Here is a 23,898-nt window from a genome sequence, read left to right on the forward strand (position 1 = left end):
AACTGGGATTTCTAAAACCAAATAATTTGTATATTATGAACACAATAATGGTGGGTAACGAATCGCAATCAAAGCATTTCATTTTCTTTGATGAAGGAAACTACCCTATTGCTGTATACCAGGTTAGAAAAACAGAAGAAAAATGTCGATCATTGACGGTTTTGGATGCACCCTACTGTGGCATGAAGAAAATTAAAAGCCACTTTCATGACCACATTTACTGAGCGACTTGCTGATGAGTAAAGGTTTTTCAATTATTTTCGCAGGCCCTCTCCCAAACCAGAAGACCATTGAAGACAATGGAATTCAATTTACACGGAGAAAAGACGCACTCGCTCCGTTATCGCCAACCTCGCTCTATTTCCAATGACAAAATCTGGTTGGTCCGCATCAGCTGTCTGCATTCACATGTAATGACAAACTGTGGCCCATACGTGCACGAGGGGATGATGGGCACAAAGGGTGAAGGGGCCGTGGGGATGGCTCCTTCGCCTCCTCAGACAGTCTGCACCCATGCATTTATATTCTTTGAAATATGTCAATTATGAACATTATTGGAAATAAAATTGGATGCTTGGATTATCCAATTTCCGATTACTTGTGGTGCCTCTCCTGATACATAATTAGCCCAATTAATCAAGTGTTTACTGCATTGGAAAAAGAGAGCAAAGTTAATCAAGGTAATGAAATCGGGTGAGTCCAAGGCAAAATCAAATTTTTCCAGCAAAGGTCTTCTACAAAGCCAACATTAGTGCATTCACCTCACTTTTTGGCTCTTTGAAATGCACTACCTTGGACCCACCTTCGTGACTCTGTCACGTAATGTCCACAGGGCATGTGGCCAAAACACCTCAGTCTATGAGGTGAGTGATGCCTGAACCACTCAGCTGTGTACATGATTTTTGTGTCCTTTGCACTTTTTTCTTGTAACAGAAGCAAACCAACTAGTTTTTGTTCTTGTAACGCCTCAATTACCAAAAAAAGTATTTTAATTTGAGAACGAGCTGCATTATTCAAAAATGTGTGGCCTTGAAACATCTAAGCATAAAACAAAGTTTTCAATACTAAAATGTAATTAACAGGAAACTTTAATGATGGTGAGAAATGAGGTCAGTAAGGATCAGAAGAAACAGACAAAAGATTAAGCATTTAGCGAGAAGTGCTGACTCTGATACAAGTTATCTGGTGAATTGCCTAAAGCTGACAATGCTCTTTACCCATGGTTTTTGCGAGAACACAACACACTCCAGTTGCTAGCAAAATTATTCATCGGTAGAGTGTCAACCTCAAGATTAAGGGGTTGGCTGCAAAGTAAGCAAGTTTATTCATCGAATAAGCTGTCATGAACAAGTGACAGCATTCCAAGACAGACAGCATTGGTCAATCCGAGGGTAAGGAAGGCTATTTAAATGATATCAAAACTTGTGAAGATGTCATGACTAGGAGACAGGAGGTTGCCAACTATAATGTGTCTCATTACCTGGGGTAGAGGGCAGCAGCTATTCTTCAAGTGTGTGAAGGTGGAGACCATAGCAGTCAGTACAGTGACACACATTTCACAACAGACCCAGGAACACTTACTTTAATGGCTGTAGTGCTGTGATGTGGAAGGCAAGGGGAAACCACCACATTATATTTCCGAGGCGTTGCAGCTTCTCCAAGTGCAATGAGTACAATATTTCAGCCAAGTAAACTAATCCCCCATGCCAATCACCTGGCAGGAGCTTCCCAAAAGGATACTTAGTTAACATGTGATAACATTCTCAGGATAGGAATAATGAACGTGACATAGCTTCTGCCATGTGGGAGGCAAGAGAATCTGGCAGTAGAAATGTAGAGAGTAAATAGGAGTAGATATGGCTGATGGACCAGTGCAGGATATCCTCCACTGATTAACTGGAAAATTATTAAAAGTGGACATGAGACCACAAAAGATTTTATGGGAGAAAAAAAAGTCAATAAGTAATAGAAAATTGAGGAAGAACAGGCATGCCTCACGATAATACGATATATGATTTGTCAGAAAGCAAAGAAAGCTAGAGATCTATGGATGATGAACCTATGGAAAAATATACAAATTTATACTAACTCTCCCACAAAGGAAAGTGGAAGCAGCATATCAAACAGTGAAGATCCATTTCAAAGAACAGAGTGAGATATGCAATACCATGAAGGAAAAGAATGGAAATATTCTGATTGATACTGAAGAAAAAAGGGAACAGATAGAATAACTGGCATGGTTATATGGCAAAAAAAAGTTCTTTTTCAAGTGAGAAGAAGTGGAGACTCCAATGCAACAGCGAAACTCATACTTATCACTGCAATTTAGAAGGCAAGGGGCAACCTACACTTTATCATCCTACTCCACACACTCATTTAAAAAGGCATGATTAAGCTCTCTCTAGTAAAATATTCGAGAAGTTAACTAGTCCCCCACTCAGATCTCCACGTAAGAACTGCGAGGGAACATAGGTCAAATGTGAAATATAATATGAGAGCATAACATGTGAGACAGAGAAGCATCCTGAAGACTGTAGAATTTGAATGGGACATACTGTGAATCAGTGAAATGAAGTGGACAAGGGGAATGGGAGGGTACATCTTGGCGTGGCCGTTTTGGCTCTGCTGTCTTGGCCCAGGAAGCCTTGCTACAAGCCACTACCTCAGTGCGAGACATCTAGGGATGGACCACCTAGGTGCAGAAGTGGGTGCACAGTTGTTATTTTTTCTTTTCGGCAAAGTACAATGGTGGTTTTTAGGCTTTACATACTCATCATAAACAATAAATTATACTGAAATTTGTTCAGCCATATATTTTCTTTCAGAATGAGGATCTGGACAGTTTTATTTTCATTTTTTAATTGTGCGTAGTGAAAGAATAGAAATTCACAAGAGGAATACATGATTGCGGGCAATTCTTGATGTTTTGTGAGCAAGAATTCAATAAGTAGCAACAGCTTTAGCCAATGTCATTATTTTCAATGCAGCCCTAATTTCTTCCTATTTAAAAGAAATGCCAACAGATGATGAAAGATCATGACTGAGCAAGGATACAAACCCACAATCTCAGGAGTAAGGCAAAAACATTTTTCATGCATTTTGCATAGCACTTTCATGCAGCATCACCAACTAATTACAGGGGAGGAAAAAAAATTACCCAACACAATCAATTCATGCAGAGTATTGACTATGCAGTCACAGTACCTGCTGCCGTGCCTTCTTGAGCCGCGGCGGTCACGCTCACGGTCCTCTCGAGAGCCGCTCGTGCGATGTGGTATCTTCTCTCCCTTCCACTCGCCTCCAAACATGTCCTTGAGCTGCTTCCAGCCCGAGGGAGGTCCATCTGCCGCGCTGCGACGGCCGTCGCGCTTCCTCTCCGAGCGCCTCTCGCTGCGCCCACTCTTCCCTCCCCTCTTGGAGGCCCGCTCCTTCTCCTCATCCCCCCTCCTCCCCCGACTGCTGCGCTCCCCCTCCTTGTCCTTCTTGCTGCGCCCACCGCTCCCCTTCTTCTCCCGCTTCTCCCCCCCATCCTTCTTCCCCCCCTCCCCCACCTCCTCCCCCTTCCCTGAAAAACCAACGACACGCGCCATGAATGAACACACTCCACCACACAGCAACTCCACAGTTATAAAATTAAAGCACAAAGGGGGTAAATTAATATTCAACGTCTACCATAATTTTCAGCCTCCCATCATAAGCAGCATATTTTCTTCAAAAAATTATGAGTTATGTCAAGAAAGAGAGGGTGTTCATTTTTCAAGAGTTGAGAGGGTCAGGCTGGTGTGGTGGCTAGCATTGGCTTCCCACATGGTGGTGGCACAGATTTATAAGGTTGCCCTATACGTACCCACTTGAGTGCCTCGTCAAGGGCATCGCAATTTTAACCCTCAAACCCTTTGTCAGATGGCGTGTTAAGCCATGGTCCCTGAGGAGCCTTTCACTGAGGGCACACAACATAATGTTAGTGGCAGACTTCTCTCCACCCATCCTTCCATACCTTTCCTCGTGTCGTGGACGACCTAAGCTGCCTGTTGCCTCCACTGAAAACCTACCGACCCTCAAAGGGCATTGTATAAATAACAAACTTACAAATTCATGCACAAACCAGAAACTTTTTCAATGTTGTGGCCTACTATCTCAAATGCACTTCATGGGCTTGAGGCTCTTTCTTACACCTTCACCAAATTATATCCTGCCAACTCTTTGATCCACTGCCTTATTACAAGGAAAACATTTTTTCTAACCATGGGGAGCTTCAAGAGACAGGACAGGAAAAAAGCATAATGGAACCAGGTCAGGGCTGTGAATACAGTGGTTAATGATATCCCAATGAAATGATGCTGAGAAAAGCTTTAGATCACTTGTTTAGCAGATATGTAGGTATAATGCAAGGTAGCAAACTCATTCTCTTATTAAACATTTCCCTTTCTTATTTTGCTAATTAGATATATTATTCCCGAGTAGGAAGTTTTACTGTATCCATGCTTATGGTGGGGATAACCCAAACAAATAATCAAGGAATGGTGATGGAGAATAGAGGGTGGTGGGAGGGGAGGACAGAGGGAGAACATTTTAGGGGCTCACAAGGAAAGACATGATAAGACAGACCATAGTTCACACGCCTTTATAGCCACTCGAGAGGCCTTTTCATAGACCGTACGCTCATTTCCTGCATTCTCGGCTCTAAAAATATTTCATCACTTCTCTAAAAGTTGGTAACATCGATTTGTTTAACGCAAAAGGCGCCAAATACGGGACAAGTCGTCTCACTACGCATCCTTTTTTACCTTTTACCATCTTCCAATTTATATTATCAAAGATGAACGCCCTCCTAGCAGCACATGCGGGATGAATTTTGCTGTATTTGAGGCGTGGGAAGGGGAGAAGCGAGCGGGGAGGGGACGGGATCCCCCTGCCGCTCTTGTATCCACAACTCTGTGTGGGCGTTGGAATATTTTCTTCGCGGGCGAGGACTCAAATTAGGGATTTTGTGGCTAAATGGTGGCAGATACATCAAAATGCACGAAATTTTTGCCCTAGAAGAGCAGTATCTCGGCAAAATCTATAGGAAACTACAATGAAATATTATATTTTTTGAATTTTGACACTCCCCCCTTAATTGCATTAGAGCAAGGGCCAGGGTTTCAACTAGCGGTCTCAAATTTTTTGGGCCTTATCTTTGATCGGTCCTACAACTTTTTTTCATTGGGCCAGATGGATTTGAAAAAAATCGATTTTTCCAATTTGCCCTACTGTACATGCTAGCACAGATCTTAACTTATTCTCACTGAAAGATTCAATTTCATTAAAAATATGGAAAGGTTCGTTGTTCATCACCAGAAGAACCACAGTCATGCAAGGAAGGAACTTGGAGGGGGTACGGGCAGTTAGTTAATTTTTGCCATCGACAGAATTAGGGCAGGGGAGGAGGAGTTCAGAAGAATAACCCAATGACATAGGCATTAGCTGCTCTTCACTAGAGGCTTCACCATGGGGACCTTGGCTCCAAGGGACTGCGCCCTCCAGAAACAGCTAAAGCAGGCAGCCCCGGAATAAACTCTGGCACCATCTGGGTTTGAACCCAAAGCCACAGGGTGGGAGGCCAACTCTGCAGCCAACATACCAACCCCAACCCCATCCAACTGGGAGCCAATGAGAATCTGAGTCAAGATATTCCATTTACACTCAGCACCATATGTAACTAGAAATTTGAATGAAGTGAAGGTGCATTCCATCATCAACTAATTGACGTTTTTAATCAAGTTAGGCCATTTAAAAAAATCTCACTACGCGTGAGAAGCTCATTCCTCCAGCAGTGTGGGTGGACATGCTGCCTCTTAGAGGAAATCCTTTCACCCTAGTCAGTACTCCACTTTTATTTAGGCTAATTTTTGTAATCATCACGGGCATCAGACATACCATTACATGCCAGCACATGAAACAATTTTTTATCCTTGATCCCCAGAAAAAACTGAAGCCAGGATTTTCAAAACAACACAATTTTCTTCTGCAAGGATGTGAGACGAACTTCTTCTGTATGAACACATACATATTTAGACTGACAGATCCACCCCTGCCAAATCATCATCCAAATAGTAATGTATATTACTCAGAATACAATAACTGTTCATGGGGTAAGTTGAAGCTTTTGAAAGAGTGTTTTGTGCATTAAAAAAAGTGCCTCAAAACTTTGCAGAATAGACTTGTGCTATTTTGGAATTGGTAGCTTTAAGAATTTCCATGGTGACAACATTTAACTACTTCATACTATAAACCTTAGTACAAAGTCCTGGAGTAAAACTGAAAATAAACCTTAAGAACTACGACTGATGCTAAAGGAGGGGCATCCATTCCTGAAGAACATAAAATGTAAGAATGTTTCACTGCACCAGAGTTCATATTTTAATTTTGGCACGTTAATCAACCAGTATGTGATTTATCAATGATTTTAAGCACTGCAGAGACTTATTAACTGTTTTTTGTACTGCTCTTTCAGCCCAAAGGCTATGCCCTCAAATGTAAACTTGCTCAAGAGCTGATAAATAATAGATATTGTGATAGTAAGAGGGCATGCATACAAAATCCATTGGATAAGCTTAAAGAGTTAGTTTCAGAAAAAATAAAATTAAATACACCCCAACTGCATAAGATACCTTAATGATGAAGAAATTGCTGACTTATGGTAAACATCAGTCCTGATGACGATACATGATGCCATCGTTATAGGCGGAGAGAAAGGCCCATCATCTGTCACATCTTTCAATTTATGGCAGAATGTCTTCAGGGAGGCAATATTTTGCCATATTTTGCCTAAATGTCATTTGGCTGATACTGGCAATTTGAAAGAAAGAGGAAAACCAAGTTTTGGCTAAGTCAGACCATTTACTAAATCACTCCTGAGTTAGCAGCCAACAATGCCAGTAAATAAACAGCAATTATGAAATCATTTTTCCCAATTGAGAATAGATGAGTGCCCATGCATACCAGAGTACCTAGCATTGAATAAATCAGAAAATTCATTCTTTTAGAAATGGCATCAAGGCTACTTAGTGACTAAGAGTCACAAATAGGATGAATACCTAAGCCAGAGAGCATACATTTGCGTTCATTTTGCTTTAAAACATTGGTAAGGCAGATTAAAGGAGTTTGCACAATACATAGCATGTTTTTGTCAGTTAAAATGAATATCAAAATATGTACCTGTATACATTTCCACTGCATCAAATTTAAGACATTTCTTCATTTCATGAAATTGAAACTCATTCTGGTATCACCATTTTCAACTTGTCATCTGATTGCTTTAATCTTCACAGTTATCTCAAAAGATCATAGGTTAAGTAGGAAAGGCATAACTTAAGTTATGATGCACTGGCCGTATTTAAGTTGTACTTCACAAGTGATCACATTGTTTAATTTCACTCAGAATGGCTTGCAACGACAGTTTGGGTTTTCTGTTGTAAGGCAGTCAAATAGGGAAGAAATTTTACTGGTTTGTAATAACCAGGAATACATGATGGCAAAAGAAATCACGTCCAAGTTGAGACTATGCTCTATGCTTAAAGCTGGCAGAAACAATATAAATGAGTAACAACTATTTAATTCACTACTCTTCAAATGCAATTCAACTACAACAAAGAACTCATTCAATCCCTAACCCCAGAAATAAATCATCAGCCTAGATAAACAGCATCCAAACATTTGGTTCAATAGAAGAACATTTGGTCCAAACAAAGCAACTATCCATTTATGTTTCTATCTTGATTGTGGAATACATGCAACCACCAAATACATATTAATAATGGCCTAGGGCCTTTAACAAGATCTTGAGCCCAATTATTTACTGTGCTAACAGAATCATACATCCGCAATGTCAGATACACAATATCAACAGGGATTTTTTATGTACGTATGCACCTGCTTCAAATTAATAAGTGATGTTTATCATTTAATTTTAACATTTAGTTACCTATGTGTGGACAAATTTAATTTGCCTGTGGGTTGCAAGTTGCATATAGGCGGATCAAAATCCAACTCCGATTCCACAAAGATACACACTGGAGGCCAGGCATGTAAGTCGGAGACTTTGGCAGCCTGTACCTCACAAGGGGAAGAAAACAGGAGAGGAAAAAGGAAAGAAGCACAGCCACAAGTATGAGCCGGACGGCACATCTATGGCAGAAATAGGGGAAGAGATAAGACGAATGGAAGAATCTTGCATCATAATCAGGGCAACGCGAGCTACATCTAGCAAAACCACATTCAACGTTCCTAGAGATTGGGAGGGCCACCCTATGAGAAGGATGATCCTGATATTTTTCTACATATTGTGAGTTGTAATAATAATAATATCTCTATTCATCTGAATAACAATAATAATTGAAGTAGACGTTGTCAATTAGTACACCTCTTGTGAGGACACAGTAATAAGAAATACCCTGGATATAAGAGGCAGCAGAATGTACATATACAATACAAATAAGAGAGAAATCATACAATGGGAATCAAAGTGCAAAAGTACATTTAAAAGCTAATAGTGGAGAAATCAATTTCCTACAGTGAGTATATGGGTTAAGATAATAGGAATTTTTTTAGGGCCCTGCGGAAGACATTGTTGTCAACCGTTCTTGCTGAGTTGGACAACATGTTGAAGCTCTTAATTGCCTGGTTTTCATAGTTAAAAGATTTGGCCAGCCTACATTGAGGCATATCTAATTTACTCTTTGCTCTGGTGTCATGGTTATGTATATGAGCTCTTGTGGAGTACATTAGCAAATTTCCCTTGATGAACAACAGAATATGAAATACATATAGGCTCTAGACAGTCATAACGTTTAATTTGACAAAAAGTGGTTTACAATGTTCAGTACATCCAGAGTTAGAGATAATTCGAACCACCTTCTTTTGAAGTATTAACAAATGTTTTACATCGGAAGCATGCCCCCAAAGTCTGATTCCATATGTAAGGTGAGATTGAAAGAATGCATAATAAGCATAGAGAAGATAGTCCTTAGTCACACAGCACTTGAGCTTCCTGATTAGGGCTCTGGCAAGTTTTTTCCTAATGTTAAAAATATGCCAACTCCATCAATGTACGTAAAGAGTCATCTAATATCAGTGGTAAACTTACTTATTTGCCCTGCTCTTCTCAATACCGACATAGAATAAGCACTCAAATCTCACCTGGACAACCAAACCATCTACCCTGCATTCCTAATGCATACAATGGCCACATTCAGAGGGGAGATAGCCCTCAGAGCACTACCACAACAGCTGTGGAATTCCCCCTGAATGCAACCACTACATTGTAGTTCAGTAATTTCTCCGACTGATCTTTTTCCGCCCCTACTTGCCAGAGCACTTGTAGCCAATTGGCTGGAGCTCGAATAATAGGTGGTTAATGGTGTTCCTTGATGATTCAAAATCCTTTTCAAAAGATTTTTTTTTGTGGCATTTCTTCATAACTCTGTCTGTACGTAAAAAGCCAGACACCCGTGTGTTCTAACGTCTAAACGAAGCAATCAATTTCAATGTTACAAAAAGAATACAAAAGAGAATTTATTTCTACGTTGGATCATTTACTTTAAAAATGTATTGGCCCGACATTATTTCTTCTACTTACAGTAAAACCTCTTTACATCGTAATGGAGGGGACCAAAATTTGGGCAATTTGATGTATGGAGGTTCACTATAGAGAGGTTTTAGTGATAGGAACCATTTTATTAATAAACCATAATAATAATATATTTAAACATACATGCATGCATTAGTGAACATATATTTACAATTTAATGATCACACAAAGGTAAAAGTAACCTGTTCAAGAGGGCTTTTTAGGAAAGAAATTAGTTATTGGGTTTGCTTAAGCCTTTTTTGAAACTCTTTCGATATAATGTTTTCAATTCTATTGAATATAATCATATTATGATCGCATTCCTCCATGCTTGAGAAAAACCATTCAATTACATACAATGAATCCTCAACCTCTTTTTTGGTGGGAACTGTAATTGATTCCTCATTACCAACATCTTCCTCTAAATCCATCTTTTCCTGTATCGTGCAATATGTATACATCTCCTTCACCACTACCTTCCAACTCATGTGGGGAACATATGAATAAATCATTATTAGCATTTACAAAGTCTTCAAATGTTGAATTTGTGTCAACTATTTTGTTGATTTTATCGTACTCTGTAGGTTCATTCTCAAATATCTCACTTTCCTCCCGTTTGCTACCACCATTAATGAAGCATTTCTCAAAAATTGAGGATATTGATTTCTTCCACGAAAGGCACAGCCTGTTCATAGTCTGAAGGATGTTCCACGAGCACTTTTAAAGTCGTTTTCACTATTCACTCTCCATAAAAAATAAATCACCAGCTGTTTTTGATTATGTCTTTTGAACAAAGAAATAATTCCCTGGTCTAAGGGTTGTAATTTACTAGTAGTGTTTGGAGGGAAGTACACAACTTTTATATTTCTTAACATAATTCCTTAATCCTCTTATTTCACTGCCCACATTTTTTATTTGTGCAGCCTAGATATACAGTTTCTTCTGTTTTTCCTGGGTTGTTTAAAATAGATGTCAGGGTAAATGATGCCATTCCAAAGGTCACTGCTACATCTTTCTCCTGCATGCCCTCGTCGATGGCTCGGAAAATTCCTCGGAATGTGGTAATGTCAAGCAGCCGCCTTGTTTTATCTGTCGAATCCGTCATCAGTAGCTTATAATTAATTAAGTACTTTTCGTATGTTTTCATATTTTATGGCAAACAATTGAAAATACTCCTTATAATATATTTTAGAAAATTGATTTATCATTCTTATAACGTATGACTTGTTAAAGATTATAAAAAATAAATAAACAATTGCAAAAAATAAACAAGATGTTGAGCGTAATTTTGAAAATTTCGTCGAATTCCCTTTCTCTAAAATACAATGCTCATAGAGTTCTGTAGAAAAATTCTGTCGAGGGCACAAAGAAACGCTAGGTCTGCAAAACGAAATGATTTCCTAGTGAGAATGCTGGGCGAACTACTTCAGAATGCGGCGGCTACGGTAAAAAATGTCATTGCTCTACCGCGTATCAGCTAATTAGCCGTCTCCTTCACCTAACATTGTCGCGCATGGAGTGATGTTCGTTCAGTATTGCTTGAAATTGACGTCCCGGACTCCCGATGGAAGAGTCAGATTTCGCGGCATAAATACGCACGCAAGATATATGACTGTCGCTAAGCGCAATATGCGATCGTTCACGAAAGCATCGAAAAAAATACCAAGGCGGCAGTGAGAAAGTGCTACACCGGGAAATATGGGAATAAAATAATTGCAAAACTGTATTTGATTTATTTCGAGTCACAGTAAATTCATGAAATATTTTCATTTTAGAAACGGAAGTAGCAATGCGGTTGAGTAATTCTGTCTCCATGAATGGGAGTGAAGTTAGTTGAAATATTTCCGCCGACAAAGGATTATAGGCTGCGCTGATCGCCCCTTATATTAATTGAACATAATATGTAAGCATTTACAGGAAAATAAAGCCATAAGTAACAGAAAGCGAGTGCTATCGCGCAATTTTTACCATGATTCGAGAGAAAACGATGCGTTCTGTCTTCATTTACTGGCACTTAAAATGATTAGGATAGTTCGTTGCCTTTTTCTTATTTACTGTTAGGTATGCTCTCATATGGAACAAAACGGCCATAACTAATGGTTAACGTGAAAATTACAGTATAGTAAAGGTGTAAAAGAAAAGAATAAGCATGAAACATTTATTGCTGAAAATGTCATTCCATGTTCGTTATCGCGGCTGCATTAATGGTCTCTAGTTGTCTCGGTACGAAATGCGGAGGTAGTTAGGCCGTCTCGGGGGTGTCTCGTTGCTATGATATATAGAGGTTTTACGATATAAAGAGGTTCACTATAGAGAGGTTTGCCTATAATTTTACATGTAAATCTGACGGGACCAGAGGGTTGGTACGATGTATAGAGGTTTACGATGTAAAGAGGTACACTACATAGAGGTTTTACTGTAATTTTTTCTCAAAAAAGTACCCATTTTTTGCAAGTAAAATCAAGTTACGGCATACATCAGTACCAATCAATTTTCAATTGACCCATTTGTTTATAAAGTAGCAGAGATTTGTTCACAACAAATCAATCAATTTTAGTGTCACAAGCATTTTTTTTCTAAAAACTGTTAATATTAGATCTGGATTTCTCATATCAAAATTCACCAGTTACTGAAACAAAAACTATAGGAATACTAATTGCTCAAAGTTGGGCAACTTGATTTTACGTGCAAAAAACAGGTACTTTTCTGAAAAATAAATACGTATAGGAAATACTATTGAAACGAGGATTTTTAAAGGGATACGATCCAACGTAGAAATTGATTGCTTTACTTACGACACTAAGGCTCCTCAAACTCTTGCTTTTTTTACGGACAGTAAGTTGAGTAACTTACTTATGAAGAACCATGCCATAAAAACATTAGGGATGGTCGGATCGGATACCTCGGATCCAAATATCTGCGGACATTGCCCTTCATCGGATACATCGGATCCAAAGTCGCGGAAGACTTCGGATCTGGATTCGAAATTTTAAATAATAGCTTCATTGAATGCAACGCCTTATAAGGGTGGAAAGAGTTCCGATTCTCTCTTCGAATGCACCGTTGCATGCGATTCTTGTCCTACTCGTGAACCATTTTGTTTGAAAGCTCTCGCAGAGGTTATGTAGCAGAATTTCAGCCATGGAAAATAAAAAAAGGCAAAATACGACTGGCACATAGTGTGATACTTCCCAAGAGATTGAACAATCATTGGGGGAATCTCAGCGTCGTAGGATAATAACCACGTCAAAAGTAACTACGTCGCAGATTTCAGAAAACCACCCTCAGCCTTCCATCAGCCCGAGCCTCTGTTGCTTTTTTTGTTTCCGAAATCACACACACCATAAATCATTGTCTTCTAAGGAAAATATCAAATTACACAAGAACAATTGGAGTGTGTTTCAACCCTACCCCGTCTCACCAACTGACCTTTTTTGGCCCACCTGCTTCAATTCTCCATTTCTAGACGACAAATGCTAGGTGAATGACTTTCTGGACCCCAAAATGTCTCGATAGCTTCAACAATCAGATGACATTCACAATATTTAAAAAAAGAATTATACCAAACGCAACACATTCCTGGCGATATTTCTATTTATTTTTCAGCTCTAATTGATTGCCAATAAGTTTTCTATATGCAATAAGACTACACTAATATGCAACTTTGTCCAAAAATGACAATATTCAAAGAAACAAGCGCAGCATTAACCCCTCAAACATGTAGAGACGGATTGAAAACGCCAACTGCATATATCACGTAGCTCGCCCAACTTCACTTTGAAGGCTACGACGTCACTGAAGCAAGATCTGACTTGTTCGTCCTTGACTGCCTCATCTGTATCCTCGTTGCTTGAAATACGGAGGAAGTGCGCTCCTTACCTCTCCTTTACGCATTCCTTCTCCTCCACCTCTACGCACTTCTGCTGCCCACGCCTTCCTCATGCTGAGCGGTCGAGCACCTCGTCGCACGTGACATTGATGCTGTTTTAAATACTGTTAATTGTGTTGCTGATTGCGCAGTTGCAATTTAAATTAATGATGTAATGATAAAAATGTCTTTCATTGTGTTGAAACATTTCTATTGACATAAGGAGAACCAATGTATGCCATGTGCGTGCACTAGGGCGTGAAATTATCGCGAGGAAGTGCTAAATCCACCTCACCATACTGAAGCATTTCCGGGTGAAACACAAGTCAGTATGCGATGGGAAAGTGACAAAATCCGGGGAAAACGTCCGTGAGGAAAAGGCTGTTCGGGCTTCCAGACAGGTGATCTCCCTCCATTCTGCCGACGTTTCGGACCACGAGTCCGGTTCTGAAACGTCGGCAGAATGGAAAAAGACGACGACCCGGCTGGAAGCCCAAATAGCCTTTTTCAAATATATTCTCCGGGAAAGCATCTTATTTCACTTTGCGTGAAGAAAATTTGAATTAGGTCGATAGCAGTGGTGTAGCTAGGAATTTCATTAGGGTGGGTCCAAAACCAGAGGGGAAATTTTTAAACAACAGGGTACAAGGTAAAGGGTTTCAAAATAATATTAACACCCTTCATAATCGAAAAAAAAATTCATTTTCCAAAGAAATATATTGTAAATTCATGATTTTCATATATTTTGTTTCCTTTTTATGAAGGAAAGTATGTAATTGTGTTTCTATACTTTTTGGGGTCCGGACTTCCCCCTCTCGCTACGCCAGTGGTCAGTGGTTCATCCAAAGATTTTTCCTATTTTCATTTCCAAATCCAAGCGTAACAGTATAGGTCCTGAGCTGTAAAGATGTTTTTAAAAAAACAACTTGGAAACCTATAAAAATGATTTTTAATTTATAAAAATATGTATTGAAATGCGTATGAAAACCTAAAAAGCATTCCTTTGATTGTATTTACCCAGAATAAACTTCAATAATTATGTACTTCGTTTAATAACATGAATTTGAAAATGCATTTGGATCCGAAAATATCTGATCTGAAGATCCGGCTCTGAAAATCAAGGATCCGAATCCGGGTCCGAAAAAAATCCATCCATCCGTCCATCCCTAAAAAACATACATCAGGTTGAAAAATTGAACAAGGCTCAGCATCAACTGGCTTGTATCTAAGCTGTCCGAAAAAGAATAGCAAAAGCTGTGACAATAAATCAGTGAAAGAGAGTTGGAAAACCATTAGAAGTGGACTCTAGACAGCAGCTAAAGCAGTTCTTAGTAAAAGAAAAGTTATGAAAAACCATAGATCACACAGGAAGTCTTAGATCTCATTGAAGAGAGTACAAGACAGCAAAAACAAGAGAAGGACAGAGTAGTTACAAGAAAATAATAAAAGAAATATACCGTTAGGCAAGGAAGGCTAGAAAAGCGTGGATGGAAAATATCCGTGAAGATGTGCAGAACAATCTCGTTAATGGAAGAGTGGAGGCCAGCCATGATTAGGATAATGAGGAACCACTTCCAGGAAAGAGATGAAAGATAGATGTAATACCCTGTAATACCCTCAGGGATAAAACTGGAGAACTATATGATAGAAAACAAAAATAAAGTGAAAAGATAGAAACAATATCTGGAAAAGTTATACAAATTGAAACAGCCTAAGAATGAATACATACAATCAAAAACGACAGGGAGGTGGATAAAATTCACATGGGAGCCCAGATCAGATTTTAATGTGGCAGTAAGTGACTTGAGGATGAATTAAGTACCTGTGCTGGTCAATATTCCCACACAGCTAATTGAAAGTACAGGAGAAAAAAAGTTGGACCAGCAGTACAAAACCATCGGTGAAATGTATGTATTCAATAGCAGAGTTACCAAAGGACTTCAAGAGGAACATTAAAATCCCAATTTCCAACAGAGCGGACAATTGTGAACAATTAAGGACCCTAAGCCTGACAACGCATGCATCGAAGATCATCAGACAACGATAACCGGTAGAAGAATAGAACAAAGAGCAGATGAGTGCTTGGATGAGGACAATTGAGGATCCAGAAAAAGCAAAGGCACAAAGAAAGCAATATTTGCCCTTAGGCAGCTCATAGAGACGAAAATGGACGAGAAAAAGCCAACATTCTGGATTCGTGGACTTTGAGAAGGCATTTGACAATGTGGATTGGAACATGATGTCCATGATCATGTTCACAATGTTGACAAGTGATGATGATGACATAAGAATTGAATGCTCAAAACTGCTTGCAATAAAATAGCTCGTAACATCCCTAAAAGTAAACAAACCCAAAAAATGTTTGGGTTTACATACTTTTAGGGATTGTAACCAAATTTAATTGTACAACTGTTTGTACATTCAAATTTTCTGATTCGTGCGTAGGTTTCCGCGGCGTTGTTCACGATGACTGCTAATTTTCGGGTTCTCCAGCCCGCATCTGTCGTTTATGGTCAACCATGTACGACAGACGCGGCTGGATGACCATAAACGACAGATGCGGCTGGAGAACCCAAAAATTAGCAGTCATCACAAATTTTCTGATGATAGCTCATTAGTGAAAGGTGTGTGGAATACAAGTTGAAGGATAAAATTAGAATGTGCACAAATCTAATTGCCTCAAATCATAATATTTCTCCTATCTTTACCCCCAATTAACATAAAAACATGATTATTACGTTTAATTAAATATTTCTTTAATGTATTTTAGGCAATATCAATGAATTAATGCAGGGGTTAGCAACCTACAGCTTGCAAGCTACAAGTGGCTCTTTTGCTGTCCAGTTTCCTACACAAATAAAAACAATAATTACATTACTTTAATTTGCAAAACTCAAAGAAAATATTGTATAAATGATAAAAACCACGAGTTTAAGAAGGAGAGAGAATAAAGTGTCCCTGTAATATATACATTGCTGGTAGCTAAATTATAGCACTTTCGAAATGTAACTGCAACTTTCAACACCACATTGTTCTTGCGGCAAATGAAAGCACGCTAGCCAATCATCCTCGGACTATGCTCGAGTGTGTGTTAATTTAATAATTGGAAGAAACAACAATTTCCCATGGTTTCAAGAAGAAGACTGTATATGCAAGTTATTTTCTCACACTTAAACGTTTAACAAAAGTTACTATTTGTGGTAACAGATTATTATTTAACAAAATTAACAATCAGCTATTTAAGAAACGGTTGCTTTTTAGTGATATTTTTAAATAGTTAAATTAATATTTTTAAACCTTCATTTCTGCACCATTTCTGGAATGGCATCTGATAAAAAAAAGAGATGAACAGACGAAGAAAATTCTTCAGAATTGGATAGAATCATTTGCGCTTATATGCAACACGGATGGTCTTCCAACTTGTCTCGTCTGCTAAGAAAAACTTGCACACAATAAGAAATCGATTTTGGAGAAACGGTTCACCACCAAATTCTCTGCCAGATATCATTGCCATAGCAACTGATGGTGTCAGAGGTATGAAAGAAATAGGTTTAAGGGGCAATAATGATTCTTCGGCAAAAAAAATTCGAAATTTGAACATTTCACTGCAAAATTCACTAATTTTGGTCTTCTAAGGCAATTTGAGCCCTTACATTTCTGACTGAAGTAGTTGAGGACATGAACTTGGTGATTAAAATCACCAATAGCATTATGGCAAAAGCACTCGCCATCGCCAGTTCAAGGAATTTCCGGAAGATATACAAAGCCAGTACTCTGACAGTCTACTTCTGCACAATCAAGTGTGATGGCTTTCCAGGGGAAACGAATTGAAAAACTTTGCTTCTTGCTTGAGTGAAATAAAAACATTTTTCAATTAAAACATTGTCTATCCTGAATTGAAAGAAGACAAATGGCAGCAAAAATGCAACTTCATGGTGGATATCAAAGAAACCAAATTAGCGAAACGTAAAATTGCAAGTAAAAGGAAAGAAAAAACCAGCCTATGCAATGCTTGAAGTAGTGTTTTTTTTAGAAAATTAATTATTTCTTTTTGTCCAAGACATAACGAGCAGTTAATTACTTCATTTTGAAAATCTGAAGCAATATTGTGATGAAACCGATGCAACTATTGACATGAATTGTTTCAGCATGGCTATAAATAAAATAATGAATACATTTTCTCAGAGATTTAAGAAATTCAAAACAGATGCTAATACTCTGGTGTCCTTGGTAAAACCTCACAAACAAATCATGATATCAGATGATCTTTCGATTCTATTAGGGTTTTCACCGCGTTTGTTGTTTTTTAATGACAACGGTTTCGCTGGCGTAACAGTCAGCGTCTTCAGGTCGAAGGTGATGAAATTGGAAAATTTTTCCGCCTTACATAGGCGGCGGCGGCTGCTGATCCGCTGCTGCTCTCTCATTGGCCGGTTGTCCATCTCTCATTGTTGGTGGTCGGAGAATCCTCTTCCATGCAATATGCAGGCTGTAGCCTTGATCCCTGTTGAAATTTGCGGGCGTTTTCGCTATCTCAATAGCTTCTCTGATCAGGGGAGGGAAGTATTTATTTTCTTAAGCTATTATCCTGGCGTCTTCAAAGAGGATGTTATGTCCAGGTTCACTCCAAGCATGCTCAGATATGGCTGAGAGTTGGTGCTGCTTGTTTTTGGTAGCCCTTCGATGTTCCTGCAATCAGACTTTCATTGACCTGCAGGTCTCGCCAATGTAATATTTACCACATGAACAAGGCACTCGATATATTCCCTCATAAAGGTCCATTGGGAGTTTGTCCTTCTCTCCGGATAGCATGTCTGATATCTTTGTCACGCAATTGAAACGTGCTACAGGGTTCTACAGAAATAATGAAATTCACGGCTTTTTCCAGGTTTTCACGTTTTTTTTTGAGATTTTCACGGTCTCAATGTCGTCAAATTCATGGTCCGTTTATAATTCAACAATAGGACAATCACCGGCCGTATATTAACTAAAAATTAACGTACGCGACATACGCCGTGAATGTAAATGCAGCAATGAACAGTGATATATGTTATGACGCCAACGTTTGGAAAATTCAGGGCCAACTAAAGGCCCAACCCAACCGCGCTCTTGCCCGGACGCCGAATACCATGGCCTCCTTTAAAATGCGAATGCCCTTAAGACCTTCTTCCATCTGAACACAAGTTCTTTTGTAATTCCTCGCCGAGAGATTGTTTTTTGCGCACGTTGTTATTACCGCACAGTAACCAAATTTCCCTTACCCAATCTTTCTGAGATAGCGGATAATATTTGTTGAAATTGTTTGTAATAAATCAAAAAATCAATTTCATATAATTACAGTGGAACCTCGATCTATCGTTTTTCAGGGGGATGGGCGAAAAAATAGATGAATGCGGGAGAACGATCGATGCGGGAATGTTTGCATAGGTTGCCTATGTCCCAGGAAACGTAGGATTTTGGCGCGTAATTATGATATTTGTTTAAGGATTCAATGAATATTTTAGCCAATTACAGGAATACTAGTACTTTATCGAGACACTTAGGTCATATTGTTGATTCGAATAATATCTCTTTTAAATATCCTAAAAGAACACGAAAATGTTTGCTCTCCACTCGGCATTTACCCTGCTATTATGGATTTCTCTCTGATGTAAAAATCCATGAAATGCCATTTCCAGTACACGTATTCACTAGAGCAATGTCTAAAATGCCTAAAACAACCGCTTTCGCCGGCGCAGTGATCGGTTGTGAGATGGATCATACAGGCCAAAAATAGTCAATTATTTGTAATGTTCCTGTCTAATAAATATATTTTTCATGTGATTTAGGCCATGTGTAAAGCGAGAACAATGTTGCGTTAATCGTCAGCAGCACACCCACCTGAGCCTCGGCTTCATCCCACCTCTTGTTTTCTCTCTACCCCCACCCCTACCGTCATGTGCTAGCGGACAGCCCGAGGCGTTCTCCAATATCCACGCGCTTCTTACCCGGATGCTTTTCTTCATCTTCAATTATTTTCAGTCCATCTTTTACAGTACTCACAGGGCTGATGGTCCGAAGACGGATAAAAATAAAACAAAAAAAAATGAAATGTTACTTCATTAAACCCACACAAAAAACGCGCGCTAGTTTGAAGTCAAACCACCCTGGAAAGTACGGAACCACTCGTGCGAGGTGAAGTTCGGAACTGATGCTATCGTGTACGTCTAATGCAGAACATACTGCAGAGGGTAAAGCATAAACAAATGACTGCACCATGAAATTTTTTGTCCTAAAGAGAAGGCAACTTACATATTGTTTTCTAATTATCGTAGCGCCAGATGAGTAGATGAATATGGATTGTTGGTAGGGAGAAACAAAATATCTTGAGAAGATATCCCTTCCTCAGTAACTCTTACAACTGAGACTTATAGTATAACTCGTAAATTGGTAAGTGATAATAACCTGATATCCTGTTGTCGGAAAAATGCCACATTAACTGCCGAGAAGCTCAGCTACGAGGATATTGAGTTTCGCCAGAAATCACCATTGTATTTTTCCAACTATTTTCTTGTTTTAAATGCTTAAATAACGTTAGAAATATGTCGTGCTTGGTCTCATTCTTTTTTGAATTGCGTGCAATTTATAAATATTTCAATCTAATAAATGTATAATACCAATTGCCGAAATTCATTGCTAGACACCTTTTGGGCTAATAGGTGATTCATGCAGCAGTTGACCTCCAGAAACTGGCAACTTAAAAGCAGTTAGGCTGAAAAAGGTAAGTGAGTGAGAATATGGGTTGGGGGGGGGGCGCGAAACACGTTTCTATTGTTCTCGTGTAACTTGATATTTTTTTCAAAGCTAAGGTCTTCCTAATAGGATCCCTGCGTGAGCTGAGGCCTTTTTTTCATTTCGGAGAAGAGGAAAGCTTCAGAGAGGAGGGAGGCGAGTTCTGAGTGGAGTGGGATAGCGGATCTTGGGAAATGTACTAATGTAACTACCCCACGGTAGTCAGCTTCTCCCTATAGTAATTCAATCTCCTGGTGGTGTCTGTCGTTATTAGCCACAAACAACACGTTGTAAACACTTCGTCTAATTTTCGTCAAACGATAGAAGCAGGAAAATTATACGACGGGACCGCGATCTTCAAACGATCAACGCGGGTTAACGATACTTCGGAGAACGATGGATGCAGGAAAAAATTACATTGCCTTTATGGAACTTTATTTGGGACCAGGAACGGCGAACGATGAATGCGGGAATGATAGATCGGGGTTCCACTGTATTATGCACTTGGTTTTAAATATATAAAAGACAGAATAAATACCTGCTGAAACACGTTATTTTCACTTTTACTTTATTATTCACATAAATTCAAACGAGGTGAGCGTAGTCTATTGAGAGCTATTGCCATAAATTGAAAGCCTATTTGCCGTAGAAATGTTTCCTTAATTAAAATTCCAATACAAAACTCATATTTCGAAGCATATGGCATGTGCCCTAATTTTGTGTGGGAACCGAACTTCGAAACCGTTAAAAATCAGATGGTTTTCATAAATGGTTCAGTCTGGGTCCATTAGAAATGCAAGTTATTTCATTCGTCCTTTTTCAAATACAAGTCCATCCCAAGCTATAACTGAAATTGAAATGCTTAGACAAAATAACAGACTTCCTCCATTAAAATGGAAAATATCGGTCTATGTGTCATCATATAGTACGGACCAATTACTACACTTCGAATATTCGTGTGTAGAGAAATGCGTAGACTAAGAGTCTGCGCGTGCCTGACCATGAAACATGATTAAGATATAGAATTTGATCGGTCAATCGTAGTATTATTATCAAGATTGAGATATTTTTAAGGTTTCATGGCGAAATTCACGGCTTTTTCCAGGTTTTTTCACGGTGGACGAAATTCACGGCTTATTCACGGTTTTAAGGTTTTCACGGTTGAGTGGGAACCCTGGTGTTATTACGTTGTGTTTTCTGAGCATTCTGGCAATCTTTTCTGATGTGCCCGCCACAAAGGGAATTGTGGCGTATGCTTCTGGCTCCTGCCGGCTCTCTTCCTCAGAGGTCCTTTTTGGGGCTGCGTCTTTGTTCTCCTGCTCCACAAACCTTCTATTCACCATGCTACTGCTGTAGCCATTCCTTACCAATACTTCAATGAGATGCTTCTTCTCCGCAGATAAAGACTCGGTGTCTGAGATGGCATAGGTGCGATGTATTAGTGTTGCCACCAAGGAGATTTTTTGCACTGGGTGGTGGTGCGAAGAAGCGTTCAGATAGCGGTCAGTATGCGTTTTCTTTCTATGAACGGCATGTCTTAGGAGCCCATTTCTTTTTCTTTTCAGAACCGATTTGAAAGATATTTTTGTTTTTTTTTTATTCATCTCAGCCCCGGATAACAGAAGAAACATTAAAAATAGTAAAAGTTCACGGAAAAAGTTAATCATGATCTTAGGGGTATTTTTTAGGAGTTGGAAACAGTGCAAAAGCTGTCACGTCAGTCAAAAATAGATGATTTGGCTTGTTTTTACCAAGGTAACGACTGAGCTTAGTAACAATATTGACAACACTTTAATAGTTAAAACATATTAAAAATATTAAGGTAAGTTAATTCCAGCTAAGCCCAGCTTGTATTGAGTTATCAAAAAACACTTCACTCCCGTGCACGCAAACAAATCTCCAATTGAATTGTTGACTACATATCGGTAGTGGTGTCTGTGTTGTTCCTGTCGAATGACGAATCGAGCACATTCATTTCATTTCCTGGGAATTTTAGCATTTTCATTACAACAAAAGACGAACTTATCTACAATGTTTTCCCGAACATGCATTGATGCCCACAAAAATCACAATTGGTTGAGTGAGCAATCAATTTTGGCAGCTAACAAGGAGACTTTGCCTAACTGATGTCAAGAAAGAAGATGAGACCCTTTTTATATGAAAGTAGACAGTTAGGTAGGAATACTGCTGAAGGGTTTTGTCCAAATACGCCCGGGTTTGAGAGAAAAAAGCATTTAAAAATTTAAAAATACGGTCACGTTCAATTTAATTTAAAAATTTCACCCCATTGTTTACAGGTCGATTTGGCCCAGTGGTACCGTATCGCGCTTACGTTTTGAAAGTCCAGGGTTCGAGACTCGGAATGAGTAATTTTTTTCCAGTCTGCCACTTTCTCCATTTTTGTACTTTGTTCCATCTTCTTCAGATTTGTTGATTTGAGACGTTACACGTTTTTTTTTGCTAGACTGCTTTTTTAGAATAAGCCTTAAATTGACATTCATGTCGCTAGCTTACCTTGCTTCGAATTATTCTTTCCGTTGCCGAGATTCATCCAAATAGGAGTGATATAACTCTGATGCTGGCGTCGTAGTAAAGGGAACTCGTTTCTGAAGCAAAAGATTTTAAACATACCGACTTCGAAGAGTTTCCCAGGTTCCTACTTCAAGTAGAGTTTTACCTGTCTACCTCTATGATCAATTTTGAGTACTCCAAGTGCTATACGTTGTTCTTCTTACATTTATTGCTGTCAATTAGTCTATTTTTAACTTGGTAATTGTTAGAAATGTTTTATATGCTAAATTTTCAGAATGAAGTGAGAATCGTTACTCATTATAGCTCTCGCCGTCGAATGGACCCCGACTATTGTTTGGCGGGCGGCAGGTAGGATTTTGAAAAGAAATTTTGTCCTAACACTTGGATAGTTGAAGGGTTGAACGAATAGGACAAAGGTTTTTTTAACACTTAATAAACTGGATAGGAGGTTGAAGTTCTGTATTTTTTTTTGGAATGTGTAAAGTGTCCAAAAAGTCATTTTTGACCACCCTGTCAACCATTATCCCCTATTCCTTCTTCCCTAACCGATCGCTAGGCGAGGTATGCTCCCCCTAACTAACCCTCCCCTCAATATCAGTCTGCTTCTTTCTGCGTATTTAGCGGGCAAGAGCTTTCAAACAAACTGTATAAACTGGGGAAGGAGTTGTTGGCACATATGAACTTTTTATTAGCTGGGTTATACTACTAGGCTAACTTGAAATTGGTTCATGGCCCGCAACGCTTGAAGTCGATGTCCATACGATCGTATCATTTTTAGATTGGTTTGTCGGTTCATCTCTTCCCTTTTCTTTTTACATGGCCTACCTAGACTCCCACTTTCTGCTACTTCCTTGTGCTTTTCTCTGCAGCACGATATCATTCAGTTTACCCTCCCTTTCATGAGACCATAAGGTATAACCCCGCGAGGAATTGTTGCCGTATACAGGACCATTTATTTTAGGAAATACCTCAGTAATATAGGGCACCAGAATAAAAGAATTGAATATTACTGATATTGGCAGTGCCATCTCTAATTTTTCCTTTTTTATTTATTAATTTCCCCTTTACATGAACTCGAATGATATGCACCAAAAAAACAAGAAAAGCACAAAATTGA

The 23,898-nt window shown here is 39.0% G+C and overlaps 2 protein-coding genes across 2 annotated transcripts in view; both read right to left on the bottom strand.

Moving 5' to 3' along the window:
• Positions 1-3,987, bottom strand: part of LOC124154243 (serine-rich adhesin for platelets-like) — an 86,413-nt gene extending 82,426 nt beyond the window's left edge. The window contains exons 1-2 of the mRNA XM_046527844.1: positions 3,894-3,987; positions 3,205-3,565 (exon numbers count right to left, since the gene is read on the bottom strand). Coding sequence (XP_046383800.1) covers positions 3,205-3,565; positions 3,894-3,987 — 455 coding nt within the window. The remainder of the gene's footprint in view (positions 1-3,204; positions 3,566-3,893) is intronic.
• A 2,681-nt stretch (positions 3,988-6,668) lies between these two features.
• The window catches only part of LOC124154713 (protein enabled homolog), a 35,124-nt gene continuing 17,894 nt past the window's right edge, over positions 6,669-23,898 (bottom strand). Inside the window, exon 3 of the mRNA XM_046528601.1 lies at positions 6,669-6,831. Within this exon, the coding sequence (XP_046384557.1) occupies positions 6,818-6,831 (14 nt within the window). The 3' untranslated portion in view covers positions 6,669-6,817. The remainder of the gene's footprint in view (positions 6,832-23,898) is intronic.

The sequence above is a fragment of the Ischnura elegans genome, chromosome 1 (assembly GCF_921293095.1).
Source record: "Ischnura elegans chromosome 1, ioIscEleg1.1, whole genome shotgun sequence".
In the NCBI taxonomy this organism is placed as follows: domain Eukaryota; kingdom Metazoa; phylum Arthropoda; class Insecta; order Odonata; family Coenagrionidae; genus Ischnura; species Ischnura elegans.